This window comes from Anser anser (genome assembly GCF_964211835.1).
Source record: "Anser anser genome assembly, chromosome: 21".
Taxonomy (NCBI): Eukaryota; Metazoa; Chordata; class Aves; order Anseriformes; family Anatidae; genus Anser; species Anser anser.
Genome location: NC_139742.1, coordinates 7,812,955 through 7,834,499, shown reverse-complemented (window position 1 = coordinate 7,834,499; position 21,545 = coordinate 7,812,955). Strand labels below are relative to the sequence as shown.

Here is a 21,545-nt window from a genome sequence, read left to right as displayed (position 1 = left end):
ACTACGGATACCCACGTGTAGCACTAAGCATCGCTTGACCCTCTAGGTTAGAGCAGCATGAAGCTCAAATCAGAGCTGCAGAGAGACAGTTTAAAATTGCACAAGCAGAGCTGACAGTCACTAAGCACAGATGGAGCAATGAGAAGCATAAGCCACCTACTTCAATGCATTATACACAAGATACCTGAATGGCACATTAGGTGCCACTTACCTCTGCGGAGCTAGATTCAGTACCATTAAAGGTATTTACAGGCTTGCTCCAGGAATCACTTCCAGGAGACTGAACGGAAAGAGCTGGAAGAAAATGGAGGGCAAAGTTCAGCTACTTAACACAGAACTGTGGACACATCTTGTACACCACACATGCTGCACGATTAACATTCCATTTCTGGACACGAGAAAGGATATTTTCACCACCACAAAAAGCCATTGCTCCCCAGTCAGCTGAGACACGACAGCGCAGAGTAGACAGGCTGCAGAGAGGGAGGTAGAGAACAGGGACTAGAGATTTCTTTGGGAACATGAGAACAACAGGAGAAAGAAGGAGCAGAGACAGAAACAAGGAAGACACTAGATACTCAGTGATGGAAGATGAGAAAAGAAGGCACAGCAAGAAAGCGGCTGAAGTAGATCCAACCCAAGAAGCCTAGAAAAACGTTACGCAGGACCTTGATCTTACAAAAAAGCCCAGGAGTCAGATTAGGAGACTGACATGGTCAACAACAGGATGGTTGAACAGTACAGTTTTGAACAGACGTCTGCTAGCTCCCTTCCCACCTCCAGCATAAGAAAATATGAAGTTGTCTCCTCTTAAGCACGGTTATCTCATTCTTCCTGCACACACCTGAGGATTCCCCACTTTTGTGAAATACTCTAAACCAAACATACACAAACTTACCTGGGCTGTTGCTCTCCCAGATCTCCGTGCCCAGGCTGTTTCCAGACACTGTTACATCACTTTGCTCCAAGCACAAGCTGTTCTGCTTCTTAGCAAATCGAGGAGGAATGCGAGACTGAAGGACGCGGGCCTTAGCTGGTGCCTGACAAAGAGACACAGGCTGTAAGACCTGTCACTGAATTGGGCTAACAAAACCTGCTCCTGGCAAGTCTGATCCCTAAACACTGCAATGTCAAAAGCCCCTAACCCATGCAACAGAACTATGTTTCACAAGAAAGTGAAAAAATGCTGTCTTCAGCAGTGTGATTTTTTTTTCCAGGAGGCTAGGGAGTGTTCGCAGCACAAAGCAAAGTGGAATTACCAGTAGATCAGACTTGCTCTGCTTAATTCCTCTTCTTCGCTCCAGATGAAGCAAGATCAAGTCATAATTTCACCATACAGAGATGGCTCTTTCACAGTGCCGAGCTTTGAACAGAAGGAGAAGCACATCCCTCCAAAACTTCAAGACCATTCCTGTTGCCCATTCACACGCTGTCCTCAGCTTAATTTTAAAAACGAAGCAACCAGGCTTTTATAGCTTTGCTTGGAAGATTCACTCCACCCACCATGAGCCTCCCCTGCCAGAAAGCATTTCCCAGTGATGCTTTTTACTTGCATTTCATCCTCCACATTTTATTAAGTCTCCTTTCACGTTAAAATATTCTTTTCTCCTAGTACATGCAGACAAATGCCTCCCTCCTAAACGTTACTTAACTAAGCTATCCACATTACAGTCTTAAATCTTTTATTGTAAATCAACTCCGTTACCCTATTCTGAACATAAAACTGAGAGAGTTTCTTCCAGTTTGTTAGTTTCTTTCTGGTAAGGTGCCCAGACACAAACCTGGCAAGTCTGGCAAAGAAGCTACCACATCCTGTTCTAGCAGTAACACGCTGTTGATGCAGCCAGAGGGTGTAGAGGTCCCTCCACTGCTCACTGCTGCCCAGTATCCCACCAACAGGCTCAGAAAGCCAAGTTGCTTTGAATAAGACTCACTTTAGAAAACCCTCCTTGACTCACAATTAGCAATTCTGCTAGAAGATGAGAACAATCAGAATCTTCAAACTATCCTTTTCAGACCAACAGCCCCTGCCCATCAGAGCCAAAATACATTTCCCAGGCCTAATACCAGATCAGTCCTACTTTGGCCAACTGCGTGTTTTTCTGCTTATCCAAACAGTTTTGGGGTCTTTGTCCCTCTGTAAAAACAGCATAACAGTTTAAGTTTTTTCTGCCTTCTACTCCTTACCTGAGCAGCCTGCTCCTTCTTTCTCCGTTCCTCTTCCAGCAAACGGCGCTGTTTTTTGGTAAGAACTTCAATGAAGCCTTCACCTGCCATAGAACCTACTTCATTCTCTTCCGCCGTGCTCGACACCCGATTATCAATGATGGTACCTAAACAAAGCACATATGGGAAAAAATAATAATAAAATAAAAGTTGTGCATGCGTGTATGCATATACAGTTTTATAATTGCGTTCATTTAAAGAGTGCTTTCTAAATAGAATCCATACTACAAACAAACAAGTTTAGCCAGCAGCACTGCAGCTAAGCTTTGAAAACTAAGCCACAAAACAGACATCTACTAGTCACATTTTCCATCTCTGCTTTGCTGTCCTCTGCCTCAAGGTGAGCATGCTCCAGCTGGGAGAGCTTGGGAACATGTGTTAGCTCAAATAACTTCAGGTGTGTTATCAGCAGAAAAGAACCTCATGCCCACTTCAGATGCTCTTTCAATTTCCTTCCCACTAGGTAACCTATTTTGGGCTTGAAATTTAACAGCTTACTAGAACCAAGCTTTCAATGGAATTGATTTCTATGTCAGATCTGGCTGAAAGTTTGAGTTTTAAATTTAAAACCCAACTGCCTTCCATGTTATCCCTATTTAGATGCACTGGAACCTTCCTGTGTAAGTAAACAGAAAATAATCTAAACTCGTATCTAAAAGTTACACTCGTTTGAATTTGCCTTGCTTGAAGTCAGCCACAGTGTGTTATCCCGTAAAAAAAAGAAATAAGGCACTCACTTCCATAATTCAGTTCGAACTGTGACAACACCTCTCCCTTCTCGCTTGCTCTCTGCGCAGTGGATTTGAGCTCCTTCTCCGGCTTTTTACCCGGCCCTTCAGCACTCTCTGAGTTAGCATGGGAGGCCCTATCCAGGCTGTAAATGGAGTGGCTGCTTCCACCACTCGTGTTACCAAGGCCCCCTCCTTCTTCTGGAGATCTACAAGGAAAGAAGAGAAAGGAATCAGATTTGTTACCACAAGATGAAAAGAAGTAGCAAGAAAACAAACAAACAAAACCCCATGGGCTATATTTTCCTTGCCAGGTTTCTAATCACATCTCATTCTTCCTCAGCCTTTGCTCAGCTGAAGGTAGGTATTAATTCTGAGCACATAACTCATTAGAAGAGGAAATGGGATGGAAATAAAACCTGTACTCATGAGTCAACCAACGGGTTGCTCCCCAACGAAGCTGATAACCTAGCCTGTCCCCATGGGAGGGCTCTGTGCTTCTGAACCAGTGTCTCCTGACCTCCTGTGACACTGCTCCAATTGCTCCCCTGCTTCTCTTTGCAATTGGCACACACTTCCGGGCAGGCATAAGCTGAAGGGAAGGAAGATGGGGAGAAACTGGCAATATTGAGCCAAAAAAGAAGTCATTTTCCCCTTTTTGTTTCTCCCAGATTTTTTTTGCCCCTTTGACCATCATCCACACATCATTCCCCAAGAGTTCAACTCAAAAAAGGGGCATGATTAAAGGCAGCAGGGGCAGGGAGCAGCCTTCCCCCTCCCTTACTTTCTCTATCTACCAGCATGCATCTTTCCCGACGTCAGCTCTCCTCTCCCTCACTTCCATATAAGCTACTATTAGCTACTGCCTCCTGGAGTTGGGGGAGCTGGGTGCCAAACAGGGAACAAGTTGCCTATTTGTCAGCGCTTTAAACCCAGTACGATGAAGCTGCACAAGGACCTTTCTCTCCTGTTCCTAGGAATGGAAAGTGAGAAGGTAGCTGTCAAATTGGCTAGGACCAAGGCACGTCTAACCCAGCATCCTTGCCTCTAGAGTTGGTGGCCATCAGATTCTTCACAAGACACTTGCAATGAAATACTTAGTCCTTAGTGTCAGAGCTATCCTCAAGTACTCACGGGAGGAGCTCCTCCCAGCAGGTTAGGAACACACAGCACTGCTCACCATTCATCACCGGGCTCCACTAAGGACTGAGAGAATACTTGCTCAGACGTGGCTAGGAGTGGCAATGACACATGGCTCTCAGGCCACAACCACACTCCTGGGAAGCCAGGTTAGAGAGGTTCAACCTGCACAAGCCACAGCAACCCATGCCGGGTAAACCCAACCCTTGCTTTATTCTCTGGCACACTCCCTGAGGGACCCACAGCAGGAGAGGTTTGGAGTTAAGGACCAGGACTTCCTCCATTATCTTCCAAGCCTCTAGTGAGAGGGCAGACCAGAGGGTGCAGAGCTGTCTTGGCAGGAAACTAAAACAAAGAGGGGCAGGAACTCCGAGGTATGTCATGCCCGCACTGCTGTGAACTTCCACAAGCCTCCATTTCCAGGGTGGTAGTGAAGGCATCAATTGGTTGGGAAACACACACTGACAAAAACCTTGGACATCAGAGGTTGGATAAGGTGCTGGGAATCACCTGCACTAGACTGGAAGAAACACGGGCAACAGCTCCCCCCTCGCAACCGATCCCTTCCCCACTGCCCTGACATCTGCATACCAGATGACAGGCATCTATCTGCGCATCAGGACGCAACCGTACCTTTTGCTTTTGATCAGCGTCCCGTTCTGCTGGCTCTCGTATCGAGAGGCTGCTCCTACACCACTCCTGACGGACTGCTCCACGTAGCCTGCTGGCTCAGCCTTGCGGCTCTGCCTGTCCACAAGCGGCCGTTGGCTCGAGAAGCTCCTCTTCGCCAGCTCTCTCTTCTCCCCCAAGCTACCGCTGCCAAGGCCGCCCTCCAGCTGGCCTTCACTCTCCGAAACTCCATCTCGCCTCTCCCGCCGCTCGCTGAAGTCACTGCTCTCAGAAGCTGTCTCCCACTCCTCGTTGGCGTGGTCTGAGGAGTTCTGGTAGGACAGCTCAGGAGACCGCCTGCCCGAGACGCTGCTCTTCTCTGCCGTGGTCAGCTTGGGTCTTCCCGGCCACTGGCTGGGCAGCAGGTTGGGGCCTCCCTCCTCGGGGTTCCACTGCCCGACCGATTCCCGCTCCTGCCTGAGGCGCCTGAATCGCGGAGGTTTGTCCTGGCGGGGAGGACGGCGCCTCCGGAACGGCCTGTTCTCTATGTTCTCCTGATCCGCCGAGTAATCCTCCTGGAAAAAGTGCCTCTTGTCATCCAGATGACTCTCATCGAAAACCCGGCTGGAGAAGGAATCCACGTGTTTGTAAGAATCCTGAATGTAGTCCCTGTCAGACTGCTGCCTGCTCCCAAAAGCGTCCGACGGAGAGGTGTGGCTGTACTCCTGCCACCCTGCTCCCCCGCTCCTGCCTTGCCACTGGGTGGGCTCCTTACCCATGAAACCCCTTCGCCCATAGCCGGAGTTGCTCAGTCTTGGTGGCAGTGACCTCCCAAAAGCTCTCGGGGCCCTCATCTTAGGGTCCAGACTAGTGTGATCATCTGAATAGATTTTGTTGGACCTCCACGACTCTTTGAAGTCTCCCTTCTTCAAATCGCTATCTTCCCTGTCCAGCACAGAGCCTTCATTGCTGTTTTCTGAGCCCCTCTGTCGGCGACGCTTCGGGAGCTCCTCGTATTCCGACCCTTCACTATGGGTCTCGCTCGCGATCCGGCGCCTTGGCTTGCCTCTGGGGAAATCTTCCGGCTGGTTGAACTCCCGAAGCCCTCGCCCTCGGCTGCTCCGCTGGTTGTTGTAGACTCCCCGACTGCTCACAACAGTGCCGCGGCCTCTGAAACTGAACTCCCTGAAGCCTCTCCCTCGCCCACGCCCTTGACCTCTCCCACCAAAGGCTTGCTCCTCATCAATGAAGATCCAGTTGTTTCTTTTCGTGGGAGGGAGATCACTGGACTCCCTAGACAGCTTGTTCTCCCAGGATCTTTCTGGTTTCTCTTCCTCTTCTTCCTCCTCCTCTTCTTCTTGCGACTTCTCAGCCTCTCGAGCAAGGCTGGCTTGGGAAGAACCTTTGTCATCCAGCAGATAACGTGTGGAGTTCAGCAACGCTGCAGAATCGTCCGATTCATTTTCCACTTTCTGAACAGCTGCCTTCTCCTTCAGTGAGCGTGAGGTGTCCTCTCCCTCCAGTTTAACTTTCTCCATCTCCTTCTCCTTCTCCTCCACCTTGAGGGCTTTCAGCACTGGCTTTTTAATCGGGCCTGATCGTCGTGTCCTCCCAGTTTGCTCCTGCTGTTGACCACTTGTGTTTCGAATTTCAGGGGTCCACTCCGTCGTCTCCTCAGCAGGCTGTTTGGTAGTAGCTCCTTCTTTCTTCCACGGGTCAGCACTGAATGACTGTTCGTCCCTGGGAACTTCTTCGGCAACCTCTGCTGTAGTCTCTGAGGGTTTCTGATGGTGGCCAATATCCCAGCCGTTATATTCAGGCTTCTTCTCTGCTTGGATAAAATCAGGCTCCAGAGGCGAACACCTCAGGTTTGCATGCCGGCTGCCAGGACAGGTTTCCTGCACATTCTCCTGGTGCTGAAACAAGAGATCTTGGCCTAGCCTCTGCGAAGACAGGCAGCTGTCAAAGTCTGCTTGGGCCTTCTTGTCGAAAGCATTCAAGTACTCCTCCCCTCTCTCCTCAAAGAGATCTCGCTGGGTGCTCAGACTCTCTGGCCTTCCAGGAGAGGCAGAGTAAGAGCTGTCGTTCCTGAGGAGGAGATAAACAACAAACATCAAACAGTCAAGCTAATGCAAAGCACAGCACGCGTCCAGGGGCCCGAGCTGACTGCAAGAGGTGGAAAAAAATCAACCAGGCTTTGTTCTACATCATGAGACAACGAGCCTATAAATACACCGGGGCAGATCTGGGCAGATCTGCTGTGGCTCCAAGCTGTATCGCCTGGCGTGTCAAATCAATGGATGATAAAGAAAGCAGTTCCTATGATGGGCAGCAAACTTCAGAAATAAAGGAAGACTGAGTCTCCAACACATATGGAGATCTGAGAACAAGTAGTTGGATTCAGGAAACATCGAAGAATTAGAAGACAAACTAGAACCTACAAGAATTTCTGACTCATAGCTCCTACTGAACAGCCCTGCAAGGCACCAGGCTGGTCAGCACGGACTGGCATCAGACAGAAAAACTCAGTTAACTCAGTCCGTAAGCACCTTCACAACAAAGGAACGCAACAGAGTAAGGGTGCTACCAGATCAGTATCTTGGCCTGCTCAGAGACATCTTTTGGGTCAACTCTAAGCCTGCTTTTCAGTAGGAGATGACCTGCAATGGCAGCATGGCCTCCCGCCACAGCATGCCTCCCATGACAGCACGTGTGAGGACAGGGGAAATCTGCACTCACCTGGCATGCAGCCCCTCCACGGTGATGTTGTCAGCCTGTTTCTGATGAGACAGGGAGTACCCTTTGCTCTGCAGAGATGTGTAGCTCTCCTGGCCCCACACCGGCACAGGGTCCATGGGAGCAGCTTTCCTTTCTGCCTGCCCTGCCTGACAGTTCTGATCTTCAGACCGACAGCTGCTCCCACCGATGGAGTCCTGCTGGATCATGGGCTTCATAATTCCTGGTCACGACAGAGTTCACACCATTAACACTAGGATCTCACTACCAAGAAGAATTAACAGTCTACTACTGCTAGCCTGACTCCCCTTCCTTCCAGAGCTGCAGGTGACTGCAGCCATGGAAACCTTTCTGTAGAAAGGAGCCTGTGTTTGGGAAATACACAGCTGGGAAATGTACCAGGAATGATACAGAAGGTGACACGGCTTTCAGAGACCAGCTTATACACTACACACCATCACTAGCTTGAAAACAAACAGGTGTGTGAAAACAAGCCACAAACTCAAGGGAACGATTTATACATCCCAATGTTTATATTCACATCTCTGAAGATCACTTAGAAGGTAAAAAGGTGCTAAAAGCACACAGCTGGGGAACTACAAAAATTCTTCTATCACATTTCTTGAAGGCCTATCAAGATTTCAAACTATTACAGTCACTCCCAAACACTCTCCTCGAACAGGCAAGGTCTGCCTTTACAACTGCTATGGCTCCACAGCTGCTAAGGAAGATCTCCCAGCGCAGTGCAGGGGATGGGCAGGCGGGTGTCCTCCCTCCCAACCTCCTCTGCTTTCTCGTTAGCCCTCACTGTGCCTAAGTTTCCCATCCCTAGAGAAGGTCAATCACAGCCAGTCAGGATAAGAAGTCTGGGCAGAGGGGAGATGGACGAAGCACAGCAAAGTTAGGGCAGCCGTAACTATCTGAACAGCTCAAATGCTTCCCCCCCCACACACAGACCAGAAACCCCATGAAAGCCCAGTCCCGAGGACATCAGGCACCTCAGCTCTCGCAGAAGCTCTAGGACTGTAACGCATTCCTTGTATTCTACAATCCAGAAAACCAACTTCCAGTCTTAGGTCTGAGAAACTGCTGCAGTAACTTTCCAGATATCAGACAAGCCAACTGTCACGATAAAGGGAAATACTGAAAATACCTTACCTGAAGGGTGAAGGGCTGAAGGGTAGAAATCCACAGGGGTGCGACTCTGGGCCATACGAGGGTCCATGTAAGAGGGCATCATCATCCAGCGAGGGTCAAAGCCAAGCATCTGGGGGTGTGGCGGGTAGAATGTCCGCTGGGGATGGGAATGGGACGGGGGAGGATAGACTTGCGGCTGCTGCCAGTGATGCATCTTGTACAGCTGCTCCTGCAGGGAAGAAGGATGGGCTGTTTGACATGAACTGCTGCAGTGCCAGGAATCACACTTGCAACCCGGCCAGCCCAAGGAAAACACATTCAACATATTAGAGGCTCAAACACAAATCAGAGGGGAGGGTAGAGCAGTTCGGGGTAATTCGTTACTAACTGGGAATGAAGCAATTGCTGTTATTTAAATACTCAGGACACAATAAATGCAGACGTGAGATCAGGCCACCACTATGGGCCACGGCGTACGGCCAAATGCAAGGGATCACTTTCAAGACAGGAGTTCAGACTTTTCCCCCAGCACTTCTCTGAAATATAGGACAGTTTCCTGTCAAACATCGTTTCCTAATTGGAATTAAATACTTCAGAAGATGTTGCTCTTTGAAGAAAATGCAATTATAAGTTATTTACCGTGCATGCATAATACTTCTATTCTTGTTAGCCAAACAGATTAGATAAGAACATCCTAAATTCAATTAAGAGAGCTATTAATATTGTATAGTATTTCCTGTACATCCTACGGAGATGGACTGACACTGCTGGGTTGTTGCCCATCTCCCACAAGGCCAGCCCACCTTCTTTTAACATCCTAACAGGCCTCAGCTAATTTGACTTAACATTTAACTTTTGCCTAGGGTCCGAGAAGAACCTGTATTTGAAGGGAGCTTTGTGTACTGCAGAAAGCTTTCAAAGCATAAACAGCTCCAATTAACATGAAATACACCTATTTACCTGTCAAGCTTGCCACCACGCTCTTCTTACTAAGCTTACAGCAGTGTCAGCTACTGTAAACTGTTTACAAAAAAGGCAATCCCCCACTGCAGAGCAAGAGGCAAACCCTTAAATCCGAACCTGACACGTCATTATGTCAAGAGAGAAAAACCAGATTAACGCACAGATCCTGAATTACCTAGCACTCCAGGATCTTGGAGAAAATGCTTCCTTAATGCCACCAGCCTATTTTTTATTTTGTTCTTTTCATGTAACCACTGCTACAAAAGCAGCAACACAAGGCACCCAAAATACAAACTGCTTTATACATACTAACAATGCAAAAGGTAAGAGCAATAAAATGAAAATTTAATGTTCTTCCAGTAACAATGCTGTCATGCTAATACCACCTCAGGTTAAAGACATCCAATTATTTTGGGTTTCAGATTATTTTTAGTTTCAGATCACCTCTTTTAAAGAGTAACATTAGCAACATTTGCTGCTGTACGCTTGATTCATGAAAATGCCAACTGCTCAATAACAAGCACAGGAGAACAGCCGCAAAAGAGTAATTACTAAGCCTCCAAGCAAAAGCCAAATGTTGGCTCTTCACTAAGGTTTGCAGCAGGGTTGATTATATCACATTTCAAGTGGTCATTCTATGAAGAATGACAATTAACTCTGCATTATCACAAGCCTGAATATTCTGTCCCTTGGCTTGACTCCACTGCTCTAAGGAGACTCACTGCAGCTGAGAGAGCTGGAAAGCACGTATGAAATATGAAGTACCATAAAGCTGGGAAAGATGCAAGATGTATGAGGGAGGTAGCTCAGGCTGATCTCTCAGAGCCCCAAGAGAGTTTTCAGTGAAAAAAAATGAAGCAAATAAAAACAAACACATATTTATGGGGCAAAGAAAATGATCTACAAGAGCCTCATAGAAAAAAAGTGAGGTAGAAAAGGAGAGCAGATAAAAGAACAACCTCTCTGCAAGGCAGGAGGTGGAGCACAAAGTGTGCCGCTTTACGCCCCTCACATCCAGCCTAGAAGCAGAATCCAACCACCTGCCACCCTGACCACGGTTTGCCCCGGCAGGCAAACGGCTGCCATACCCAACGGGATAAGGACACAGCGAGGATAAAATCAAACAGAAGCAGCTGATCCCCAAAGGGAGTCAGCTCAGCAGCCTCCTTTCCCTTGGCTTGTATATTCAGCACCCTGTCCCTGCAACTGTGCTGAAGAACAGAAGCTTCCATCCCGTGCCAAGGAACAAGACCAGATGCTCACCACTCTCGCTGCCAGCCAAAGGTGTTCAGACACTTTGCTGGATCAGGCCGACAGTAAGCACCAGAGTAGCCAGTGCTGCTTTTTTGACTTTGGACATGGAAGGGTGAAAGTCCCCAGTTTCTTGTACATGCACGCATTTACAAACCAGAGCTCTGCTACACACCACGGCCCTAAGATGTCAAGTTATCAGGAGATACTGAGACAGCAGTGCCAGACAAGTCAACGTTTCTGACAGCAGTGTCTACTTTTCTCCCAGCCAAGTGACAAATCTGGCCTCCCCACACCTCTCCCCAGCCACTGAAAGCTGTAAGCACAACAGCTCCAGCATGGGAAAGCACACAAAATTCACATAATCTACACAGACCCCTTTTAGCCACGTTACACAGTAGACATCCATGATTAAGACAGTAAAAAAGGCTGGGGAAAACTCCCATTTGTTGTCTGCCAAACCAAAGAGAGCTGGTTATTTGGTGCTGATGGTGGTAAGAAGTAGGCAGACAATTGTTAATGTGGGGGTCCAAAGAAGAGGGGAGGGAGCGTCCCACCTATTTATTACCTGCTGCTGTTGCTGCTGTTGCCTTTGGAATCGTGGGGGAAGAGACTTCTGGTATTTGTTGAATTCCTGTGCTGGGGAGGGAGCTTCTCTGAGCTCCTCCTCACTGCTGCTTTGGGCAGCTGCTGCTGGGGCAGGAGTCTCCTCTTCCAGATAGCCAACAGAGACATCCTGTGCGTGAAACTCAGGGGTTGCTGGAGAGAAGAAAATAAGCCTTGATGAGTCCTGCCGTGACACGGCTTGTGCACACCACCACAGCACAACATACACAAGCGTAGGCACATCCTGACCGTTAACGCAGTTGAACTTTATTCCAGTCATATATAGTACCTCACATACAACCTCTGATTTGCCCTGACAGTTCTAAGGGGCTTTGTCTATCTTGTTTTAGCAAGAGATTTCAAGATCCCTCTCTGCTGTCAGCCTTCTGCTTCAGCACTGTGGGGGAAAGCCAGTTTTCCCTGTTACTCCTTATATCTGCCAGCACTTACTAATAAATTGATTCTGTAACCCATGGCCCATGAGCACTTTCTTAATAGGATCACCCAACCACGAGAAAAACAAGAGGCCAGTTCCAACAAGGTCTCTGCTAGTACAGCTGATTGAGCATGCATAAGACAACCACAGAAGTCTGCTTGTTTTAATAGGTTGCCTTTTTTTTTTTTTAATAAAATGAACCTTCAACACCAATCCAAAATACTCTGTAGGATATGTGAAGCAGCCTGTCTCTTAAGTGCAACTCAGATATTCCCCAAGTTCCCACCCCACACACAACTCAGGTAAAAGATAGCACCATACCCAAAAAAAAACCCACACCAACAACACTTGTTTTTACAAGGCAAGTAAATGCTTCTGTACCTCTACGGAAAGCATGTCCATTCTCTTGCACAGCACTTTTTTCTGTGCTTGGGGGTCGCAGGTCTTCATTCTCTGTGTGTTTCTGAGTCTCCGCGCTCTTCTGAGCCAGTTTGCACTTCTGATCAAGTTGTTTCAGCTTTGCAGCACAGGCTGCCAGACGTTCCTCCCTGGCTCGCCGCTCCTCCTCCTCCCGTCGCCTCCTGGCTCGCTCAACCGCCTCTGAGATCTCAGAGTGCACAAACTTCTGTCTCAGTGGCACTTTTTCTTCTTTATCCTCGAGGGACTGCTGTCTGAGAACGCTTCCCAGGGAGGGCTTCTGCCAAAGGAAAAACATTCCTTAGTGAGCATGACCTGAACATATCCTCTACCTTGAACTTTGCATCCCGTGCTCAGACAATCTCCTCCTGTCTGCCTCCATCCTCTCTATCCTCATTCACACAAATCCCCACTTCTCGTGAGGAGTTATTGCTATCTGGTTCAGTTACTCCTTTTTCTAACTGTCTGACAAACCTACTGCTCTGGACCAGTTTCCATTTCCTCTCTTTAGTGGCAGTGCCGTGCAGACGGGTTTCTCTCCAGCCAGATATATGCAAAGAACTGAGAAATTTATCAGCATCCTGTTTTGAATCAAGCGTCACACAGGTCTCTTAATGACAGCAATGTGCTTCATCCACCAGCCCAGCACAACAAGCCCATTCACAAGAGTTCAGCCTACCTGGTATTCAGATGAAGAGCTCCAACCATTCATCTTCCTTGGAGGTTGCTGTGAATCCTGCACTTTCCTGACTGTCCGGGACAAGCCAACTGAATCGCCCCAGTTCTTTCCTTCCTCCAAGGTGTGTTTGACATCTGCACCATCTGCAGAGCTCAGGGACAACTGTCGCTGCCTTCTGGGATCCCAGCTGTTCCTGTCATAAAAACAGATTTGCTATTACAATTGCCACTTGCCTTAAAAAGCACTCCTTACTCATCAAGTGGCAAAAGCAACTGATTGTAACAGAAACAAAGGATCCAAAACAAACACAAGCCCAAGCAATGGGCTTTTCCTAAGGCATTTAAGAATTAACACCATTATTGTGCAGGTGAGACACAAAAGGGACTCAGTTCCATGACCCACACACACCCTCGAAGCTCACTCAGAAGCCAACAGATGGAATAAACAAAGCCAAGGAGGTGGGGGTGGGGCTAAAAAAAATATCAAGCCTCAATATATGAAACAAGTTTTTAAAAGATCCTGGTACTGTTTTAACTGTATTGAAACAACTGTAGGTGGGAACACAGCCAGTTCTTACCACTTCTGTCGTCCATCTTTAAGAACTTCTTCCTCTTCCTCATCTTCACTAAACTTGAGTTTCTCAGAGTAATCCACTTCATCATGAATACCTGAGATGGAACATTTGGAGAAGGGACGTGTGAGAGAAAACAAACAGGTCCTGCCTTGTCCTGATAAAGCTTATGCCTCCTCTGGCACTAAACTAGATGCTACTTGGAAAACTGAGCGTCCAGCAGAGGTCCTGGAAGCGATATGACTAGCATAGACCCGCACTGCTGACCAGCTGGGGTGGTCCCAAAAGCTGTGCAGCAAGCAGTCTGGAAAGGGAAGCTGCAAATGAAGACGCAGCCACCAAACTAGACTGTGTGCAACCGCATGCTGAATGCTACGACTGAGAAGATGGGGCTAACTCTTCTCCCCAGCAGTCATACTGCTATCCTGCTGCTGTTTGGTGTTTTCAGTTTTTAGGAGTCTTCAGATCCAGTTCCATGAGTACTGTCTGATGGAAGGATCAGAAGGATCCATTGTGTCATCATTTACACCAACAGCAATTTCACAGCTGTGCAAACCACCCCTTCCTTCCCCCCTCATCCACTCTGTGGCAGTGAAACAGAGCCATTAGAATATCCTGGCTACTTTGTGTTGCAGGGAGGAAAACTGCTATGCTTTACCTTCTAAATCACTGACTGAAGCTAGAGGATGGAGGTACTTTACCTGCCCATCCATCATCTGCATCATTGTCTAGTTCATCCAGCCCCTTCAGGTTCTCTGCGTTGATAATGGTGGGCCGAGGTGCTCGCTCTCCCTGCCGCATTGGACGTGTTGGGCGGGACAGGCCAAGCCTGTTCTCTTTTCTGTGGAGAGATGCAAAAAAAAAAAAAAACACGTTAGAAAAAGTAAAGAAAGGAACATGCAATTGAGTCTGTAACAGTGAATCAGTCCTTCACTACTATATGCTTATTTAAAAGGACTCCACATACCTCTCTGCCCAACAAAGCTTCTCTTCCCTACCAACCTGGTACCCACTTCCTAGGGCTTATAGATCAGAACTGCAAACCTGCCAGTCCACGATCACACCCCCCAACTGCACACATCTACCTGGTCCTGACACACAGTACCCAAAATCTTGCAACGTTTCTGATGCTGCTGCTGCTGGAGCAAAGCACTGATCCTTTGGGTAAAAATTAGGCCTCCTCTGTGGCCGTCTGTAACCTCACAACTGCATCCTCGGTCCAAATTCTTGCACAGTCCAAGTCCCGTTCACAACCTGAATCAGGCTCTCAAGTGGGACAGTCGTGGGAGCCTTACCCATCCTGGTCATTCATCTGGTATTGTCTGAAAGGGACGCGAGGCTCAAGCCGAACTTGAGGAAGGGGGAAAGACCCTCGGTCCAGCGATGCAGGGGTCTCAGGTGGCTGTTGTGGACACATCTGGAATAAAGCAAAGAATAGCCTGTTTATTCACTGCCACAAGGCTTACCCAGATCAGGTTACGACATAGGCATGGTAGCTGCGACTACACTAAAGGAAAACAAACACTTCATGTCTTGCTGGCTAACAGACATGTTAATTCTCCAGCTCTAGAGGAAAAGCAGCAACTTCTCCTTGGGCTGAGCAAGGCTGCTCCTGTTCCATTTCTCCTCAGAGCACATTAGTGCTGCACTATTCCAGCATCAAAGGGTAAACGCACAACAGGGAAAACTAAAAATAGATGAAGAGAGGGATCTCTGAGCAAGTCCTGGGAACCGACTCAGAGGAGAGTCTAGAAAAATGCTATCTTAGCTGACTTCCTCAACCCTCGTACCACGTTTTGAGAAGCAAGGACATTACACAGCTGTATGAAAAGGGCAACTTACAAAAGCAGGTAGCATGTCATGGTACGTAGGTGGTTGGTAGACATTTCCCATGAACTGCGAAGCCCCTTTACGGATAGGCTGAGCTGGGCGGAGAGACGGCTCCTTCGGATCGCTGGCACTCACTGAGGAGGGGGCTCCGTCTCCAGTGGTAGAGGTCTTGCTGCCCAGCTCAGCAGGGGAGGCGGTCAGAGATGTGGCAGAGGTTATGTTCCTCCCACCGCCCTCCCTCCAACTGGTGACATCTGGAAGAGAGGTAATAATTACGTTAACATCTGTAAGTGCAGACAGTCACTTCGCCAGAAAGTCTCAAAACTAAAATACTCTGGTCAAGTCCTAATTACGCAGAGGATGTAGGAAAACATCAGGGACTGAGGAAAACTTCCAGATGCATTTATTTTCCCAAGAGACTAGCAGCATCAGCTGTTACTAGGTAATTACTGCACCAGTGGTGTCCTCATTTGTCAATAACCTTAAGTTTCAACAAAAATTCTGCCACATATCACCACAGTGCTCATCCTGCAGAATTAAAGGTCATGAAGAAACACTCAAAGAGAAGCTGCATTACGCCACACACTCACTCCACTTAAAACTCTCCCCTAGCCCATGGGAAGGTCCCTCCTTTGCAGCATCACTATGTTAAAAGACACAGAACAATGCAAACCCTCTCTGCTCCTGCACACAGAGTTTTTATGAAACAATGCAGTAGATTACAGTCCGTATCGGCTGTCTGGAAGACAGAACTCAAGCAAAGAATCTGGGGTCATTTACTAGGCAATGTGACATATGTGAGCTCATAACTGTATTGAAAAAAAAAACCATAGGGATGGAATATATAACACTACTGTGAAAGGGCATCCCCCTGCCCAAAGCACAACCTAAGGGATTCTGAGCTAGGGTAAGGCAGAAAGCCACATTTACTTACTCTGGGGGCGGAGGCTTGGTCCTGGCCCATACGACGGATCTAAGGCGCCCTTTTCTTTGCCAACCTTGTCCTGCTCGCCAGCTGCTTTCAGCGTCGGAAATTCCTCGGGAGAGAAGGATAACAGTCGGCTTGAGGCCCTTGAACCTGTCAGACAAATAGTTACAGGACTTAGAGAATGCCTTGCCAATCTTTCAATTCCCTTATCAGATCAGCCTGGAAATATGCTTTCTGAGAATCTGGGCCTCCAGTATATTTAAACACAAATTACTACTGTACCTGCACCTCAGCTCACATCCAAAACACCCTCAGACATCGTCACCAACTTGACAACAGATGTCCTTACCAAATACTCCCACACTCTTAACTTGGGATTATCGTTTAAATTCTCACTTTCAACAAAGTCAGGGTGAACTTGCTCAGCTTCCAATTATTTTTGTGTAGCACAAGATTCAGGCTGAGGCAGGGATACAAATTCTGAAAGGTTACTTATAAATGATATCCCGTTATCAAGTATTTGACATTTCTTTTTCTCTACTAGTGCTCAGATCTCACTCCACTAGGGAATTCTATTGTGAAGATTTCTGGCAATATACTTGGTGGAAGACCACAGATAAGGACCCAGTGCGATATGCTATACCCCACTCTCCTCCCTGCTGCAGCACATTTAAGATGCAGATCGCTGGCCAGATCAGGCCAGCTTCATTTCCTGTCATTGGCAGATTGTCTTGCCGAGTCACCAGCTACCCTAGAATACCCTAGCTTTCTCTCTGTTACAAAGATCTGACGGTGACTGGAAAACAAAACAACAATTCTCCTAAAATTGCTGGCAAGATAACACTGAATAAAAAGAAACTGTCGGCATTTTTGCACTACTTTTTTCCAGAATCATTTCTTTGTGTTACTTGGCTAATCCTCCTTCAGAATTATCATGTTAGAAGTAACAGCAGTGATTACTGAAGACCTGACGAAAGAGTCTCATCCGTCTTTATACCTCCTTGCCCTAAAGAGTCAAGGAGGATTGCCTTCATTAAATCATTCTCACTTTCTGGAACTTGGACAGTATACAAGACCTTCTTCCTGAAGATTTCCAGAGAAGACACTGCAACTACTGCATGTAATATCCTCAAATATTTTGGACAAATGAGAATACACAAGAATGGACCACAAAATAGCTGAGATGTGTTAAGAGTTCGGATTTCTACTGCATTATTCCCCTGAACTAGAATCTTGAGAACATTAATAATATTTAGGTGTCTTCCAGGAGATGCCCCCACCCCAATCGCTGGTAAATATTATGTTTTTCCCTGTAGGTAAGGCTGCACAATGCAACGACTGTTAATGTGTAGTCATTAACAATTTGCACTCTAATCCTAGGCAGCATTATACTGAGAAAAGTTTGGTTCTTTTGGGGTTTTTCTGTTCCCCCTGCCCTCCCCTCCTTTCCCTCAAACTGCCCCTTATATGGAAGAAATAGGCATGGTGCAGCTCATCTTTAATTCACTAGACCACATTAAATCTTTCTGGGAGGGCGTATCCTGAAATAACAGCAACAACACCTAGGAGAGCCAAAAGCAAAAGACTTCCCTCTTTGTCAATATTACTAGAAACTGCTGTATTAGCTTGGAAGGAACCGCAATTGCTCGGTGCCACTGGAGAACTGATGCAGGGATGGGGTGGCCTGATAAATCCTTTCAGCCAGAATTCTGATGCTCCCGTGGTGGTTCAATTACCTTCCAGTTAAGCTGCTCTTTAGCCACACATGTAACTCTTTTCTCGGCCTGAGAACTCTACACTGATAAGAGTGTGACCTCGAATGAGTTTTCAGAAAATCTTTAAGAACATTGTTAGAGGATCAGATTTCGAAATGTCTGCATAGGAGGCCCATAAAGCAACAGCCTCAAAAATGTACCAATTAACAAAACAATAGACAGCCTTTTCACTGGCTACCAACCTCCAACAAGCACAAGTTTCTGCTTCAACATTTAGCCTCTGAGAAACACCCTCTCACTAAGTGACTCATTCCATTTAGGATAAGCTTGTCCCCTCCGTTTCTGCAATCTGCAGCTGTCCGTATTTCACATCTCTGCAATTTCACTTGATGACCCAGGGGTTCCCGGTCTGTTCACATTAAATTGTGGAATTAAGCTGTTATTCTCACCACAGTTTTAATCCTAGTACTGGAAATCACCTCCTGTGTGGAAACGGATGCATCTGAAGACAACTCAACTCCCAATTTATGTTAACACTGCTCCAGAATCCCCAGTCAAGCAGAAGCAATTAGCAGCACAGCTACTCGGGGAGACTTAATAGAGAGGCATCAGCCAAGGTGCAAGCAAGTGCATCCTGTAGCAGCTTCAATGCCACGTCCACCCACTGTCACTGAAATACCCTTCGCCCAAGGACAATGTGTACAGACTTCCTGAACATTATCATCACAGCCTCACTCCTGACCACCTCGTTAAGCCAGGCTCCCCATGCTACTAGCCACGGAAATGCCTTCCAGGCTCTGACGTGCTCTTTTCTCCTAAGCCAATCTCCTCCTCCATTCTGTTTTCTGCATCTTTCCACACACTACAACGGGCTGAGGAAGATGAGCATGAGGGGGCAAGTGTTTCCCTTCTCCTTCAAAATCCTCACCTCCCAGAACTCCCACTGCTTCCCAAGGCAAGTGCATGAGCCGCTCCGGTTCAGCGCGGTGCTGGGACACGCTGTCCAAGCTGGCTCTTGCACTGACGGCCCCAAACAGATGCAGTTGCATCATTCCAGCCAACACATTACACAGATGCAAAACAAGACTCATCTGGCCTCAGTGCACTGTACCCAACACAGCTGTGTCCCATTAGGCACCAGTCTAGACAGGGAGGACAGGAAGAAATGGAGTCCGCCCCATCTCCGGCCTGAGGAGCAGGCACATACCCAGCCCCCTTTCTGTTTACCATACTCACCACCTTCTTGTCCTGCTGGCTTTCCATTCAGCTGTGCCCATGACTTTGGTCCACCTGGCACTGAATTTGTACTCTGAAAACAAAACCAAAACAAAAAACAAACAACAATGCCCACGGATCAGTGAACTGTTCCTCATTTCCTGGGTGGCATTTGCTACAGTTCAGACCTCCACATCACCCAGATGTCACTGGCTACCACAGGTCTCCCCAGTTTCTTGCTGGGACTCAAGTCAGCTGCTCCCCACTGCAATGCACTATGATGCTACAGCGAAAATATTCTTCTCCATCCTGCCTTTTATCTCCTCTCAACTTCACCAACTATTTCCTCAAACCATTCTTCTTCCTTTCATCCCTCAAATAAAGCTTTCCCTTTGTTCTGTTGCATTTTCCCAAACTGGCCTTCTTAATCTTCCAGATTTGTTCCATGCTATTCCTCAGCTTGAAGGCCATCCTGCTTTCTCACTCATTAACCAGTCTTCTCCTCCTCAGAACACAACTCCTGTCCTGATTTTCCTGAACCTCAAGGGCTGGGATTTTTCATTTTTATTTTTAAACTAGAAGCACGAAACCTGCAGCACAGAGGGGCCAGGTCCTTGCACTCTCTGGGGAAGCTTTCTTACTTGCCAGTAGTTTTTTTCAGGTCCTGACACTGGCTACTTCTCCCACATGACCAGATCTCTTCTTATCAAGTCTCATCAGGCTGGGAGCAAGAGCTGGATCTGCTGTCACCAAGCGACACTTGAATTAGACCCAAAGTAATGTAGTTTACAAGTGCTAACCAGCCATCCCGCATTCCAGCCATTCTTTCTAGATTGAAGCTTGACTTTCCCCACTCACTTGAAAGGTACAGAGGTAACATGCACAAAATTACACTGTAACCGCAGCACAGCATTCCTGGGGCACAGTGACTTGGAGTCAAGAGTCAATTGTACAAGAATTGATTACACAGCAGCTGTTCCTTAAATTACAGTCCACCAATTCTTACTTGTGCAAGGTAACAGAGACAATTAAAGGAAACCCTCAAGCTGACTGAGAATAAGGGAAACAGGGTGGCATGGAGACAGCTTGCGCCTACCTCCTGAGTGATTGACTGTGTCTGCTTCTGTAAATTGGAGACAGATTTCTGCAAACCCTGCTGCGGCAGCGACTCCTGCAGCTGTGCAGCCGTCGCACTGGAACTGGGGAAGAGACAGCAGAGGTGAGATCAAAGGGGAAGGCAAGATGACAAACTGTGGCAACACAGCAACTGTTAAAATACCACGCTAATTTTGAGTCTGCACTGGCTTGGACAACAGAGAAGTGATCTCTGCAAGGCCCACACACAGCACAGCAGTGCAGAACTGCTGCTGCTTGCCTGACAAAACTTAGCAACGAGCAGTTCGACCTACCTCTTTTGGTCTGGCTGATCCTGCTTGTTTGCCCATCCTGTACCGTCTTTGGGTACTATAATGATGTTGGGGTCGTTTCCTCTGTTCTCAGACTTCAAGCTAGGCAAGTTTGCAGGAGGTGGCATGCGCCGGGCAGCAGCAACTTTCCCAAGACTCTGTAAGCCATGTCTAGGAATAACTAGTGAGAGAGGAACGCAAGCAGGTTATAAGGTGGCTAAACCCTGCTAGCTCAGTAGCCTCAATTAGCATCCCAACAGAACTGTACAATAAGCAGCACCACTGCTGCTATTCGTGAAGCTGACAGTCAACCTAAGACCATTTCCTGCAGGACCATCACAGAGCAACTGTCTGTTGTAGCAGACAGGTAATAGGCAGCGTCCTACAACAGAGGGGAGGGAGAGACAAATAATCGTCCCTAATAGAAAATGCCCAGTCTTTCAGCTTCCAGCACAGACACTCCTCTTTCATTTCACAACAGAGAAACAGAATCTCCCTTTCACAGCTTGGGGAAATAGCCATCGCCCTTCCTGGCCGCAAAGGCCCACGGCTGGTTCATGGCCACCTTGTTGTCCACCAGGACTCCCAGGTCCTTCTCCGCAGAGCTGCTTTCCAACAGGCCAATCCCCAACCTGTACTGGTGCACGGGGTTATTTCTCCCTAGGGGCAGGACCCTGCACTTGCCTTTGCTGAACATCACAAGGCTCCTCTCTGCCAAATGAAAAGCTAAATTGACAGCCCAACAGTCTCCCAGCTGCTTTGCCAGAATTCCTCCATGACTCCACGATAACAGCAGCTCAGCAGCACGAAGAATCACCACCATTTCCCTCAAAGCCTACATACATGCCCAGACACCAGTACAAACAGTTCTGCAACCCAGCCAGCCCCTTCCCATTACGCATCCTACCTACAGGGCCAACAACTTGAATTAGCTCTGCACCAGTACTTAGAA

General features: G+C 47.6%; 1 protein-coding gene across 13 annotated transcripts in view; it reads right to left on the bottom strand.

The window, feature by feature from the left end:
• Nucleotides 1-21,545, bottom strand: part of PRRC2B (proline rich coiled-coil 2B) — a 50,001-nt gene that overhangs the window by 14,646 nt on the left and 13,810 nt on the right. For all 13 annotated transcript variants that reach the window (XR_014574412.1, XM_083807150.1, XM_083807154.1 and 10 more), the window contains exons 3-20: nucleotides 20,597-20,774; nucleotides 20,284-20,386; nucleotides 19,209-19,281; nucleotides 16,264-16,407; nucleotides 15,342-15,583; nucleotides 14,795-14,916; nucleotides 14,201-14,340; nucleotides 13,506-13,596; nucleotides 12,929-13,121; nucleotides 12,214-12,529; nucleotides 11,359-11,549; nucleotides 8,598-8,805; nucleotides 7,443-7,662; nucleotides 4,728-6,791; nucleotides 2,964-3,163; nucleotides 2,188-2,333; nucleotides 899-1,040; nucleotides 212-294 (exon numbers count right to left, since the gene is read on the bottom strand). Coding sequence is in view for 12 of the 13 variants with exons in the window: in XM_083807150.1 (XP_083663276.1) it covers nucleotides 212-294; nucleotides 899-1,040; nucleotides 2,188-2,333; nucleotides 2,964-3,163; nucleotides 4,728-6,791; nucleotides 7,443-7,662; nucleotides 8,598-8,805; nucleotides 11,359-11,549; nucleotides 12,214-12,529; nucleotides 12,929-13,121; nucleotides 13,506-13,596; nucleotides 14,201-14,340; nucleotides 14,795-14,916; nucleotides 15,342-15,583; nucleotides 16,264-16,407; nucleotides 19,209-19,281; nucleotides 20,284-20,386; nucleotides 20,597-20,774 (4,856 nt within the window). In the remaining variant the exon portion in view is untranslated. The remainder of the gene's footprint in view (nucleotides 1-211; nucleotides 295-898; nucleotides 1,041-2,187; nucleotides 2,334-2,963; nucleotides 3,164-4,727; nucleotides 6,792-7,442; nucleotides 7,663-8,597; nucleotides 8,806-11,358; nucleotides 11,550-12,213; nucleotides 12,530-12,928; nucleotides 13,122-13,505; nucleotides 13,597-14,200; nucleotides 14,341-14,794; nucleotides 14,917-15,341; nucleotides 15,584-16,263; nucleotides 16,408-19,208; nucleotides 19,282-20,283; nucleotides 20,387-20,596; nucleotides 20,775-21,545) is intronic.